This window comes from Chiloscyllium punctatum, chromosome 22, assembly GCF_047496795.1.
Source record: "Chiloscyllium punctatum isolate Juve2018m chromosome 22, sChiPun1.3, whole genome shotgun sequence".
Lineage (NCBI taxonomy): Eukaryota > Metazoa > Chordata > Chondrichthyes > Orectolobiformes > Hemiscylliidae > Chiloscyllium > Chiloscyllium punctatum.
Genome location: NC_092760.1, coordinates 31,489,694 through 31,505,303, shown reverse-complemented (window position 1 = coordinate 31,505,303; position 15,610 = coordinate 31,489,694). Strand labels below are relative to the sequence as shown.

The 15,610-nt window shown below is 42.6% G+C and overlaps 1 protein-coding gene across 8 annotated transcripts in view; it reads right to left on the bottom strand.

The window, feature by feature from the left end:
• Positions 1–15,610, bottom strand: part of atg13 (ATG13 autophagy related 13 homolog (S. cerevisiae)) — an 86,019-nt gene that overhangs the window by 67,047 nt on the left and 3,362 nt on the right. For 7 of the 8 annotated variants that reach the window (XM_072591955.1, XM_072591959.1, XM_072591957.1 and 4 more), the window contains exon 2: positions 950–1,030. In XM_072591955.1, the coding sequence (XP_072448056.1) occupies positions 950–1,018 (69 nt within the window). In that variant the 5' untranslated portion in view covers positions 1,019–1,030. Of the gene's footprint in view, positions 1–949; positions 1,031–12,991; positions 13,011–15,610 lie in introns of those variants that run through there. The other variant, XM_072591956.1, reaches the window with a different exon arrangement.

Here is a 15,610-nt window from a genome sequence, read left to right as displayed (position 1 = left end):
TGTGCTGATATCAAGATCCTTGTTTTCAGTAGAAAACAGTCACCCTTCCAACTCATCTATGTGGCTCTGAACATTTGACAACATACAGATGCCACTTCAAGGCCCTTGACAAGTACTATCAATGTTGTTGGAGACAACTCCTCTGTATCAGCTGGGAAGACAGGTAGACTAACATCAGCATCCTTGAACCAGCTGGTAGCACCAGCAAAGGCCATGATTATCCGAAACCAACTCTGCTAGCCAGTAATGCCAAAGTTCTGACTGCCAAAGCAGATCTTCTTCGTCCAAGTCAAGAAAGGCACTCAAATGAGAGAAGGACAAAGCAAGTATTTCAAAGATTTCTGAAGTCTTCTCTCAAGAAATGAAACAGATGTCAACACACGAAAGATGTTTCTTCAGAAAAAGCTTGGATAAAGCTTCTTGAAGAAGAGACACAATTCTTTGAGAACACTCATCAGCATGAGGAACCATGGACCAAATACACCGCTTGGAGATACCTGCCAAAATGTGTGATTAGAGATGCGGCTCTAGGATTGAGCTCACCAGCTATGTAAGGACCAACAGAACCCATGGCTAGTGACACGGAATTTCCTAGATGGACAATCATATGCATTAGTCAGTCACAAATGTTGGCACCTCAGTTTTTAATTACAACAATTCTATAAAGTGTTTCATTACAAGTGAGCATTTAACCTCTTCAGCATGTTCTTCTGTAAAAAAAAATGGCAAATGCCAAAAAGGTGGTTTTGAACCACTGAGGGTAGGTTACAATAAAAGCAACTGCTGAGAGACCTGATATACATTGCTAGGAAAGAGAAATTGTATTACCTGAAATTAAAACTATGACAAGGTTTACTTAGTTTGTCTTGTATAAATTAAAAGATTTGCATTTCTTAACATGTTCCCTTTCAATTCATGTTAAGTCAGTATCATATGTGGAAATTTTTACCTTCAGGGCAAAGAACTTAATGAACTTATCCAGATCCTTCTTATCCTGAGGGCTCAGTTCACCGTCCATGGCGAAAAAAATCTAAAGGTAAAGCAGAAAATAAAAAGTTGCACGATTTGAAAATGCTCAAACAATTTCCCTTTGGCAGCTACTATAAGTGGTTACAAGAGCACCTCGATGGACTCCCCTCGAACAAGTAAAAACTAAAGAATGAGTTATTTATTTTGAATTTGACTCACTACTACTCTGTGATACTGTCACAGGTCATTCATGCAACAGATTGTGGTTTCATTTACAACAATTCCATAAAGAGATAAAGGGGGAAGTTTACTCATTACCATAACATAGAAGGTTTACTCGAGCAACTAATACATAAATTTGTAACTAGCAAATTTAAAGTGCATCAGCCGTGTATATATGAATTTGTAAAATAGTTTGCGCATCAACTTTCAAAACGTAAGTTTTGGTCTTCCCTCCCTTCCTTCCTCAAATCTTAATTATTCACGTTGCATTGTTTCACTTTACTATAGAAATTTGAACATGCAGTAGATGCTCAAGGTGGAAACAGTTTACGAATTTTCTTCGAAACACTAGCTTTTGGTGAACTTATTCACCTTGCTAAAGATATTGCAGATGGAATGTATACTCAGTACGGGGATAAAGGACGTATACTCAGTACGGGTAGACAGAGAGAGTGGTGTGCACTGCAGGGATACAGAGCTTTATTTCCTCTTGGGGTTCTTGAGATGTAGTTGAAGCGTCCCTACCTCTGAGCCAGATGGTCTGGGTTTGAGACTCATCTGCTCCAGAGTTGTGTAGTATCAAAGCTGAACAGCTTGATTAGAAAATGTCTATCCTGAGGAACTCCCAATGAGATGACTGACCTCCCATCTACAGCTAACTTCCTTTTTGCTAGATATGACTCCAACAGACAGAGAGCCTTTCTCTTCCAGTTTCTATCAACTCAATTTTTCTAGGCCTCTTTTGTTCCTTTATTTGGTCAAATACGGCCTTGATGTCAAGGGCAGTCATAGAGATGTACAGCATGGAAACTTTTCCCTGGAGCGTCGGAGGCTGAGGGATGACCTTATAGAGGTTTACAAAATTATGAGGGGTATGAATAGGATAAATAGACAAAGTCTTTTCCCTGGGGTCGGGGAGTCCAGAACTAGAGGGCATAGGTTTAGGGTGAGAGGAGAAAGATATGAGAGAGACCTAAGGGGCAACGTTTTCATGCAGAGGGTGGTACGTGTACGGAATGAGCTGCCAGAGGACATGGTGGAGGCTGGTACAATTGCAACATTTAAGAGGCATTTGGATGAGTATATGAATAGGAAGGGTTTGGAGGGATACGGGCTAGGTGCTGGCAGGTGGGACTAGACTGGGTTGGGATAGCTGGTCGACATGGACGGGTTGGACTGAAGGGTCTGTTTTCATGCTGTACATCTCTATGGCCCTTCGGTTCAACCCATCCATACCGATCAGATATCCCAACCCAATCTAGTCTCACCTGCCAGCACCAGGCCCATATCCCTCCAAACCCTTCCTATTAATATATGCATCCGGATGCCTCCTAAATGTTGCAATTGTACCAGCCTCCACCACTTCCTCTGGCAGCTCATTCCATACACGTACTACCCTCTGTGTGAAAAAGTTGCCCCTTAAGTCTTTTTTTATATCTTTCCCCTCTCACCTTAACCCTATGTCCTCTAGTTCTGGACTCCCTGACCCCAGGGAAAAGACTTTGCCTATTTATTTTATCCATGCCACTCTAATTTTGTAAATCTCTATAAGGGGTCACCCCTCAGCCTCTGACGCTCCAGGGAAAACAGCCCTAGCCTGTTCAGCCTCACCCTATAGCTCAAATCCTCGAACCCTGACAACATCCTTGTAAAACCTTTCGGAACCCTTTTAAGTTTCACAACTTCTTTCAGATAGGAAGGAGATCAGAATTGCATGCAATATTCCAACAATGGCTGAACCAATGTCCTGTATAGCCACAACATGACCTCCCAACTCCTATATTCAATACTCTGATCGATAAAGAAAAGCATACCAAACGCCTTCTTCACAATCCTATTTACCTTCGACTCCACTTTCAAGGAGCTATCAACCTGCACTCCAAGGTCTCTTTGTTCAGCAACACTCCCTAGGACTTTACCATTAAGTGTATAAGTCCTGCTAAGATTTGCTTTCCCAAAATGCAGCACCTCGCATTTATCTGAATTAAATTCCATCTGCCAATTCTCAGCCCATTGGCCCATCTGATCAAGATCCCTTTGTAATCTGAGGTAACCTTCTTTGCTGTCCACTACACCTCCAATTTTGGTGTCATCTGCAAACTTACTAACTATACCTCTTATGCTCACATCCAAATCATTTATATAAATGACAAAAAGTAGTGGACCCAGCACCGATCCTGGTGGCACTCCAATGGTCACAGGCCCCCAGTCTGAAAAACAACCCTCCACCACCACTTTCTATCTCTACCTTTGAACCAGTTCTGTATCCAAATGGCTAGTTCTCCCTGCATTCTGTGAGATCTAACCTTGCTAGCCAGTGTCCCATGGGGAAGCGTGTTGAACGCTTTACTGAAGTCCATATAAGACCATAAGACATAGGAGTGGAAGTACGGCCATTCGGCCCATCTAGTCCGCTCCGCCATTTAATCATGGCTGATGGGCATTTCAACTCCACTTACCCTCATTCTCCTGTAGCCCTTAATTCCTTGTGACATCAAAAATTATCAATCTGAAGACATTTAGTGTCCCGGCCTCCACTGCACTTCGCGGCAATGAATTCCACAGGCCCACCACTCTCTGGCTGAAGAAATGTCTCCGCATTTCTGTTCTGAATTGACCCCCTCTAATTCTAAGGCTGTGCCCACGGGTCGCAGTCTCCTCATCTAACGGAAATAATTTCTTAGTGTCCACCCTTTCCAACCAATGTATTATCTTGTAAGTTTCTAGAAGATCTCCCCTTAACCTTCTAAACTCCAATGAGTAAAATCCCAGGATCCTCAGCCGATCCTCGTATGTTAGACCTATCATTCCAGGGATCATCCGTGTGAATCTCTGCTGGACACGCTCCAGTGCCAGTATGTCCTTCCTGAGGTGTGAGGACCAAAACTGGACACAGTACTCCAAATGGGGCCTAACCAGAGCTTTATAAAGTATCAGTAGCACATCGCTGCTTTTATATTCCAACTCTCGAGATAAATGACAACATTGCATTCGCTTTCTTAATCACAGATTCAACCTGCATGTTTACCTTTAGAGAATCGTCAACTAGCACTCCCAGATCCCTTTGTACTTTGGCTTTATGAATTTTCTCACCGTTTAGAAAGTAGTCCATGCTTGTATTCTTTTTTCCAAAGTGCAAGACCTCGCATTTGCTCACATTGAACTTCATCAGCCATTTCCTGGACCACTCTCCCAAACTGTCTAAATCCTTCTGCAGCCTCCCCACTTCCTCAGTACTACCTGCCTGTCCACCTAACTTCATATCATTGGCAAACTTCGCTAGAATGTCCCCAGTCCCTTCATCCAGATCATTAATATATAACGTGAACAGCTGCGGCCCCAACACTGAACCCTGCGGGACACCGCTTGTCACCGGCTGCCATTCCGAGAAAGAATCTTTTATCCCAACTCTCTGCCTTCTGTCAGACAGCCAATCCTCAATTCATGCCAATATCTCACCTCGAACACCATGGGGCTTCACCTTACTCAGCAGTCTCCCGTGTGGCACCTTAGCAAAGGCCTTTTGGAAGTCTAGATAGACCACATCCACTGGGTTTCCCTGGTCGAACCTACTTGTCACCTCTTCAAAGAATTCAAACAGGTTTGTCAGGCACGACCCCCCCTTACTAAATCCATATTGATTTGTACTAATCTGACCCTGTTCTTCAGAGAATTTAAAAACCTCATCCTTTACTAACAACTGAGGTTAGGGTAATTGGCCTATAATTTTCCATCTTTTGTCTTGATCCTTTCTTGAACAATGGGATTACAACAGCGGTCTTCCAATCATCCGGGACTTTCCCTGACTCCAGTGACTTTTGAAAGATCTCAACCAACACCTCCGCTATTTCCTCAGCCACCTCCCTTCGATGTAGCCCATCGGGCCAGGAGATTTGTCAATTTTAAGACCTTTTAGCTTTTCTAGTACTATCTCTTTTGTAATGGCAACCATACTCAACTCAGCCCCCTGACTCCCTTTAATTGTTGGGATATTACTCATATCTTCCACTGTGAAGGCAGACGCAAAGTACTTATTAAGTTCTCCAGCTATTTCCTTATCTCCCATCACTAGCCTTCCAGCATCAGTTTGAAGTGGCCCAATGTCTACTTTTGCCTGTTGTTTTTTTCTTATGTATTGAAAGAAACTTTTACTCTCATTTCTAATATTACTGGCTAGTCTACCTTCATATTTGATCCTCTCCTTCCTTATTTCTCTCTTTGTTATCCTCTGTTTGTTTTTGTAGCCTTCCCAATCTTCTGATTTCCCAGTGCTCTTAGCCACTTTATAGGATTTCTCTTTTTCTTTAATACATTACCTGACTTCCTTTGTCAGCCATGGCTGTCTAATCCCTCCCCGGATAATCTTTCTTTTCTTGGGGATGAACCTCTGCATAGTGTCCTCAATTATACCCACAAACTCCTGCCATTTTTGCTCTACTGTCTTCCCCGCTAGGCTCTGTTTCCAGTCTATTTTCGTCAGTTCCTCTCTCATGCCCTCATAATTACCTTTATTTAACTGTAACACCATTACATCCGATTTCGCCTTCTCTCTTTCAAACTGCAGACTGAACTCTACCATATTATGATCGCTGCTTCCTAAGTGTTCCCTTACTTTAAGATCTTTTATAAAGTCTGGTTCATTACATAGCACTAGGTCCAGAATAGCCTGCTCCCTTGTGGGCTCCAATGACAAGCTGTTCCAAAAAGCCATCCTGTAAGCATTCCAAGAATTCCCTTTCTTTGGATCCACTGGCAACATTATTTACCCAGTCCACCTGCATATTGAAGTCTCCCATGATCTCCGTGACCTTGCCTTTCTGACATGCCTTCTCTATTTCCCGGTACATGTTGCACCTCTGGTCCTGACCATTGTTAGGAGGTCTATACGTAACTCCCATTATGGTTTTTTTGCCTTTGTGGTTCCTCAATTCCACCCACACAGACTCCACATCATCCGACACTATGTCATTCAGTGCCATAGATCTAATTTTGTTCTTAACTAACAAGGCAACCCCGCCCCCTCTGCCCGCCTCCCTGTCTTTTCGATAAGTTGAAAATCCTTGGATGTTTAACTGCTAGTCCTGACCCCCCTGCAACCACGTCTCTGTGACGCCTACCACATCATAATCATTCACGATGATCTGTGCCGTTAGTTCATCTACTTTGTTATGAATGCTACGAGCATTCAGGTAAAGTGCCTTAATGCTAACATTCTTATTATTAGAGATATTGGAAGTCATAAGATGTCCTAAGTTTATCCTTCCTTTTTGTTGCATTCCTAATCTGCCTCAAGTTTAAATCCACCTGCATACATGCTATCCTCCTGCTTATCTTTCCATTTAACTCCATACTCCCTGTCGCTTTCACTTTCCCTTCCCCCCAACTCAGAAGTTTAAAGTCCTACTGACCACCCTATTTATCCTCTTCGCGAGAACATTGGTACCAGATTGGTTCAGGTGGAGACCGTCCCAATGGTACAGATCCCCCCGGTTCCAAAACTGATGCCAATGCCCCATGAAATGGAATCCCTCTTTCCCACAGCAATCCCTTAGCCACGTGCTTGCTTCCCTAATTTTCTTATCCCTATGCCAATTGGCATGTGGCTTGGGCAGTAATCTGGAGATTATGACCCTTGAGGACCTATATTTCAATTTCCTTCCTAGTGCTTGATAATCCCCAAACAGGTCCTCCACCCTAGCTTTGCCTATGTTGTTAGTCCCAACGTGGATCACAACAACTGGATCCTCCCCCTCCCGCTCCAATATCCTTTCAAGCCGGTCGGAGATGTCCTGCACCCTGGCACTGGGCAGGCAACACACCAAGCAAGACTCCCGATCCGGCTTGCATAGGATACTATCTGTCCCCCTAATTATCGAATCCCCTATAACAACTACTTGTCTTTTTGCTCCCCGCTCTTGAATGGCCTTCTGCACCATGGTACCAGGGATATATTTCCCTCCCCACCCCTTTCCGCCTTCCGCAAAGACCGTTCCCTCCGCGACTACCTGGTCAGGTCCACATCCCCCTTCGACCCACCCTCCCATTCTGGCACTTTCCCCTGCCACTGCAGGAACTGTAAAACCTGTGCCCACACCTCCTCCCTCACCTCTATCCAAGGCCTGAAAGGAGCCTTCCACATCCAAAGTTTTACCTGCACATCCACTAATATCATTGATTGTATCCGTTGCTCCCGATGCGGTCTCCTCTACATTGGGGAGACTGGGCGCCTCTTAGCAGAGCGCTTTAGGGAACATCTCCGAGACACCCGCACCAATCAACCTGTGGTCCAACATTTCAACTCCCCCTCCCACTCTGCCGAGGACATGGAGGTCCTGGGCCTCCTTCACCGCCGCTCCCTCACCACCAGATGCCTGGAGGAAGAACGCCTCATCTTCCGCCTAGGAACACTTCAACCCCAGGGCATCAATGTGAACTTCAACAGCTTCCTCATTTCCCCTTCCCCCACCTCATCCTAGTTTCAAACTTCCAGTTCACCACTGTCTCCTTGACTTGTCCGGACTTGTCGAACCTGCCTATCTCCTTTTCCACCTATCCACTCCACCTTCTTGACCTATCACCTTCATCTCCTCCCCCACTCACCCATTGTACTCAATGCTACTCTCTCCCCACCCCCACCCTCCTCTAGTTTATCTCTCCATGCTTCAGGCTCACTGCCTTTATTCCTGATGAAGGGCTTTTGCCCGAAATGTCGATTTCGCTGCTCGTAGGATGCTGCCTGAACTGCTGTGCTCTTCCAGCACCACTAATCCAGTATTCTGCACCATGGTGCCATGGTCAGCTGGCTCATCCTGTCCAGAGCCCTTTTCCTCATCCATATAGGGAGCAAGAATCTCATACCTGTTGGACAAGGACCTGTTGAACACTTCAACCCCAGGGCATCAATGTGGACTTCACCAGTTTCCTCATTTCCCCTTCCCTCACCTCACCCCAGTTCCAAACTTCCAGCTCAGCACTGTCCCCATGACTTGTCCTACCTGCCGATCTTCTTTTCCACCTATCCACTCCACCCTCCTCTCTGACCTATCACCTTCATCCCACCCCCATCCACCCATTGTACTCTTTGCTACTTTCCCCCACCCTCCTCCCTGACCTATTGCCTTCATCCCCACCCCCACTCACCTATTGTACTCTATGCAACTTTCTCCCCACCCTCCCCTCATTTATCTCTCCACCCTTCAGGCACTCTGCCTGTATTCCTGATGAAGGGCTTTTGCCCGAAAAGTTGGTTTTCCCTGCTCCTCGGATGCTGCCTGAACTGCTGTGCTTTTCCAGCACCACTAATCCAGAATCTGGTTTCCAGCATCTGCAGTCAGTCAATGTTTTTACCTCCACTGATAAGTAAGCACTCCTGTGTGATATGCTCAACAGGTTGCCACCTCATTTTTAGGCAGGTCTGGTGCTGATCTTGGAAGGTCTTCCTGCACTCTCCACTGAACCAAGGTTGATATTAATGGCAGAGAAGGGACATGAAGGATCACGATGTTATATATTGTGATTCAATACAATTCTGTTGCTCCCGATAGCCTGCAGTGATTCATAGAAAATGGGCTCTTTTCCCATCAATGCAGATTCAGCCTCATGGATGCGCAGTTGACTTACACGATCTTATCAAATTCTGTTTCATTTATGGTGGTTTCATCACAAAAAGGTGGTTCAAAATATCCTCAATGTGAAGACGGAACCTTGCCTCCACAAGAATTCTATGGTGGTCGCTGTCACCAATCGCTGCAACATGGAGATTGGTGAAGACAGGGTCAAGTACTGGATGTAGGTTTGCACGCTGAAGTGGAAGGTTCATTTTCAGACGTTTTGTCACCATATCAGATAACATCATCAGTGAACCTCCGGATGAAGCACTGGTGGTATGGCCCACTTCCTATTTGTGTTTAGGTTTCCATGGATTGGTGATGGTGACATCATTTCCTGTGGAGATATCATTTCCTTTTCTTTTTCTCAGGGGGTGGTTAATGGGATCCAGGTCAATTCGTTTGCTGATAGAGTTCCAGTTGGAATTGCCATGCTTTTAGGAATTCTCATGTGTCTCTCAGTTTGGCTTGTCCTTGTTGAAGTGGTGTCCTTCCTCATCTGTATCTAAGAACAAACAGCTCTGCCAACCATCCAACCCAAACTTTGGGTCCATTATGTCAATGACACTTTTGTCATCACTGAACAAAATAAATGAGAGGAAACCTTCAAGACCATCAATAATACCCTTACTGGCATAAAATTAATTTTAAGAGGAGGAAGATCAACAACAAACTACCATTCTTAGATGATGTAGTCTAGCAAACAACCAATGGGGAGAGTCTACAAGAAAACAACATATATGGACCAAATACTGAACCACAGAAGCAATTATCCCAACATCCACAAACAAAGATGCATGAGAATATTATTTCAACGAGCCACCACACACTGTAACACAGGAGGAACTACGAAGAGCAGAGGAAATATCACCTATACAGTGGACTGAAAAAGAATGGGCACACAATGAACACAGTCTGCCGATTTCTCAGCAACAAACCCAAACAAGCAGATTAAAAAAAAAAGTCCAGAAACCCTACCCACTCTCCCCTACATCAAAGACAACTCAAAAATGACTGCCAGACTACTCAGACCTCTTGGCGTCATGGCAGCCCACAAACCCAGCAGCACATTAAAACAGCAGCTAATGAACTTGAAGATCCTATACAGACAACAAGCAAAATTAATGTCATTTATAAATTACTTTGCAAGAACTGTAACAACATTGGTTAACAGGCAAAAAACTAGCCACCAGGATACGTGAACATCAACTGGCCACAAAAACGACATGACCCTCTCTCACTAGTATCCTTACATACAAACAAAGAAGGATGCTACTCTGACTGGGACAACACATCCATCCTAGGTCAAGCCAAACTGAGACACACACAAGAATTCCTAGAAGCGTGGCATTCCAACTGGAACTCTATCAATCAAACACATTCACTTGGATCCCATTTACCATCCCCTGAGAAAAAGAACAGGAAATGACATTACCACAGGAAATGATGTCACCAACCAAAGGAAACCTAAACACATAAATGGAAAGCAGGCCATATCACCAGTGCTTCATACGGATGCTCACTGATGATGTGACCTAGTCGAAATGCCTGAAAATGAGCCTTCCAGCTCAGTGAACAAACCTGCATCCAGAACCTCAACCTGAGCTGCAAATCTTCTCAAAACCCGCTAATGGTCAAGTACGATTCTCCGTCCTGTTAGTTTCTTCACCATTTACCATAAATACAGTTGCACAGCTATATCCTCTGAGTTGGCCAGATCAGTTTAGTCAGTGGTGGTACTAATGTGACACTGCTGATATTGGCCTTGAAGGCCCCTCACACAGAGTACATTCTGTGCTATCGTCACTCTTAGTGCTTTCTCCAAGTAGTGTTTTGATATATCGACTGCTCGAAAACTGTATACAGTCGAAGTTTTCCTTGCCTATGTTTGGCCTGATTTCATGGAACCAGAATCAGGTGGAGGATTTCCAGGGCAACTCCTTCCACTGTGTCCCACCTCCAGAGAATTTGCTCTGCTCGGTAGACAGAAAATACCCAGGGATTGCGATGACTGTGTCTGGGACTTGGTGTGTCAAGTATAATCTTTTGTCTATGACAATCTCAGGCTGTTGCTTGACTGTCTGTGAGACACCTCTCCAATTTTGGCATGAGCCCACAGATGTTGAAGAGGAGGAATGACTGAACAGTGTTTGTCATTGTCACTTCCAATGTCTAGGCTGATGTTAGGTGGTCATCCTGTTTCATTCCTTTCTTTGTTATTATTATTTCTGAGTCCACATTGTATTGTTTGTAATTCCAAATGTTATGATGTTCAAATAAATCTCAGTCATGGTTACCATGAGCTTTAATCTATTGTTGTTAAAATACATTTTAGATTAGATTAGATTACTTACAGTGTGGAAACAGGCCCTTCGGCCCAACAAGTCCACACCACCCCGCCGAAGCGTAACCCACCCATACCCCTACATCTACATCTACCCCTTACCTAACACTACGGGCAATTTAGCATGGCCAATTCACCTGACCTGCACATCTTTGGACTGTGGGAGGAAACCGGAGCACCCGGAGGAAACCCACGCAGACACGGGGAGAACGTGCAAACTCCACACAGTCAGTCGCCTGGTTCTCTAATGTCATCTGGTTCTCTAATGTCCCTTAGGAAAGCATCTGACATCCGTGTTCACTCTGTCCTACATATGACTCCACAGCCACAGTAATGCTTTTAAACAGACCTTGTTCGGGGGCAATTAAGTCACTCAATTCAAGGCGCAATTAGGGATGGCTAACAAATGCTGACATTTCCAACAACATTGAAATCCCAAGAAAGAAAATTAAAACAGTACTGTAAATGTTAGTTTCATCTGTCTAACATCAAAATTATAACTTAAAAATTCTGATTAGAAGTATTCTGCTGACATTGAAAGACTCAAGTCTCACTTTGAAAGCTGCTTTTGAAGTCACATCTATTTAATCCAAAGCTCTAACAACTACCGCAATTTTCTTACTCTTTCAACTGTTTCAATGGCATTATGTGATAAGAAAAATTTTTGAATTCAATGTCACTGGAGAACTAAATATGTTGAGGCATGGGAAAAGTCAGCAATGAAGTACCTGCTGCCTCTAACATTTTACTTTGCAACGGACAATTAATAAACCAAGGCTTTTTATACCTACACTGTGTGGGGAGTTATTGTGATGCTTTGCCTAAAATGTTGCAAGTCATCTCTTCTTTTTGGGCCAGATGTGGTGGTTTTGGCATCCATACAACCAGTCAATTGTTTTAAAAACCCATCTGGCTCACTAATAACTTCTGAGGAAGGAATTCGGCCATCCTTTCCTGGTTTGGCCTCCAGACTTAGAACAGTGTGCTTGACTCTTAACTGCCCTCTGAACTGGCCTAACAACACACTCAGCTTCAGTCTATCAAGGACTGGTGATAAATGCTTTTGCCAGTGACATTCATATCTCATGTATGAAGAGAGAGAAAAAAAACAGGACAAGTGGAAGTGTACACTAATGCATTTGCTAAATTAGACTTCAAACTCAAACAAATTACCTTTATAAATAAATCCTAAACATATTTCAATTCCTCCCCATCTAATGGATTTTCATATTTCTACTTTTGATTCCATTAGTTGTTTTAATGGGCAATGCCATTGATTTATAGCACATTGTCCCTGCTCAAGTTCTTTTAAATAATAAGGTCACTCCCACAATATCTTCTTGCAATCCTACAATTTTTCCTTTCCAAAGTTATTCTTGAGTATGCTGTCAACACCTTGGATTGTAGCTACTCTTGCCTGGAGATCTGCTGTCATGCCTACTTATCTTGCAACATTCTCACACAGCTACTGTAGCTCCATTATAACATCCATCATCCAACAATGCCTCTTTCTACTGCCCTTCACTCCAGCAGAGATTACTGTAGCTTTTCAGCTTTGATGAAATGACTGAAATACTGACATTTTCCTCTGGATGTCATTTTTCAGGCATTCTCTTTCTGCTCATGCAACATTAAGTACTTTGTCAATTAACTCATGATATACGTATAGAATTTGTAGCATATGTCCGAACATACACATTTCAAAGGCCTCTATTTTCTTCTACAGACCTTCACTTATTTTTCAGATTTCTGAGGCACACAGGGAAGTGGATAGAATGTAGTTTTTGTTTTGAGGTTTTACTCCCTTCATTGCAAGATTGAGTTTTCTTGTTGTTAAGACATCTTTTACCTTCACAAAATTTCTTTGGGTTGTCTTTTCTTTCTAACTTCAGTATCTAATCAGCCATCATCAGTTGTGATTCTTCTTCAAGCTTCATTATGTTCTTCAAGCTTTATTTTATTTTAAAGCTTTCAGTTTTATTTCAAATCTTTCTTCCAAAGACTACTGTTTTATCTTTTCAGCATTCATACTCAATTCAGATTTGAAACTTTGAGATTTTACTTGACCTTTGCTATTATGTCAGACCCCTTCTGATTCTGCAGCAGCGTTGTGTTGTCAGCATATCAGGTAGGCATTTGTTATGTTCTTGCGGACAATGTTTTTCCCCTGAGATATACTGCATTCTCTGAAAAGCTATTTTGCTTACAGATTGAAAAATTCTGGAAGCAGTATACAGCCTTGCCATATTCTTCTCCACTTGAAATATATATGATTGTCTCTTTTCTCTTTTGATTTCCATGATTTGGTTCCATTTTGCAGGCCCTGGATAAATAGCACATTGTTTTTGTTAAGGTCATATTTCAGCAACATGTCTTTAAATGTAATAAAAACTGAAAGAACTGTGGATGCTATAAATGGGAAACAAAAACTGCGGTTCTGAGGAAGGGTCACTGGACCCGATATATTAACTGATTTCTCTTCACAGCTGCTGCTAGATTTGCTGACCTTGTCCAGCAATTTCTGTTTGTGTCTTTTAACTTCAATTATTTTTACCAATGTAACACTTCTTCATAGTCTCTAAAGCATATGTTCTTGTTTACTTGTACATGTCTTTGAAGATTGTTCTTAGCTTAAATATTTCCTCGCACGTTACTATAGATTTAGATTTGCTTTCACCAATATCCACTTTCAAATGTGTAATTATTTCTATTACAATTTTCAAAACCACAACATGTAGTTCTAAACTATTATCGCACTTTAGGTTTCTTAGATAACACTGAATAATGAACGTCTCAAGTCACTTCAAATGTATCATAGAACATAGAAATGTACAGCACAGAACAGGCCCTTTGGCCCACGATGTTGTGCCAAGGATTCCTTTGGTAAAGTTTTGTTATCACTTCCAATTCTCAAAGGACTTTTACCATGATGGTTGTTACTTCGTCTATGCTTCAAGCTTTTAAATTTCAAAGGATTCTTTATCTCTACTATCATGAGGTTTGCTGATGATTGCACAGTATTCAGCACTTCAGATACTGAAGTAGTCCATAGTTCAAATGCAACAAGATCTCGACAATACCCAGGCTTGGGTTGACAAGTAGCAAGTAACATTTGGTCACACAAATGCCAGGCAATGACCATCACCAATAAGAGACAATCTAATGACCATCCCTTGACATTCAATAATGATGACATTCATCACTGAATCCCCCACTATCAACAGCCTGGGGGTTACCATTGATTAGAAACTCAACTCAACAAAATCACATTAAATATAATGGCGACAAGAGTAGGTCAGAGGCTAGGAAAACTACTCACCTCCTGACTCCCCAAAGCCTGGCCATCATCTACAAGGCACAAGTTCAGGAATGTGATGAAAACTCCCTACTTGCCTGGATGGGTGTAGCTCCAACAATATTCAAGTAGCTTGATACCATTCAGGACAAAGCAGCCCACATGACTGGTACCATATCCATTAACATCCACTCCCTCCACCATCAATGCTCAGTACACCCTGCTGCTACTATCTACAAGATGTACTGCAGAAGTTCCCTAAACATCCTCAGACAGAACCTTCCAAACCTATGATCACTTCCATTGAGAAAGACAAGGTCAGCAGATAAATGGGAACACCTCCACCCGCAAGTTCCCCTTCAAGCAATTCACCACCCTGAGTCGGAAAGATATCACCGTCCCTTCACTGTCACTGGGGTCAAAATCCTGGATTTCCCTCAAGGCATTGTGGATCAACCCACAGCAGGTGGACTGCATTGGTTCAAAAACACAGCTCACCGCCATTTTTCAAGGGTAACTAGGGAAGGCAATAAATGCTGACTAGCTGGCAACACCCACATTCCATGAATGAATTAAAAAAAGGTTTTGCCAATTGTTTGCCTCTATAAATCAAGGACTACCTTTATTTAGATCTTGATACAATTCACTAATAACATTGTCCTTTTTTAAATTCCAGCGTTCCCTTCAACAATGTTATATTATCTTTGTCTTTTGCACACCCATTATTGTTTATTATCCTTCCTCTCAGTGAAAGATTTCACCTTTCTGTGCAGAACTCCCATTTCTTTCCAACATTTCACCACACAAAGAAAATTAGTGAGTTATATTCTGGAATGCGTATCCTGAAAACAAGTTCAATTGCAATTTTCAAAAAAGGAATTAAATACTTGCAATTAAAATTAGCACAGCTTTTGTGAAACAGCAAGGAAGTAGGACAAATTGTGTAGTTCTTTCAATCAGTTCTTTCAACTGAATGATATATCAGTTACTGAAAAAGACCTTGAATTTAAAAAAAACTTGAAATGATATATGAACTCAACCATTTAATGATAAGTTAAGTAGTGTCGTTCTAACTTACAGATTTAATGTTTTGTCTAATGAGTAATACTTAATTAGGCAGATTTCTCCAGCTTTCTCATTTCCCCTCTCCCCACCTTATCTCAGTCCCAACCC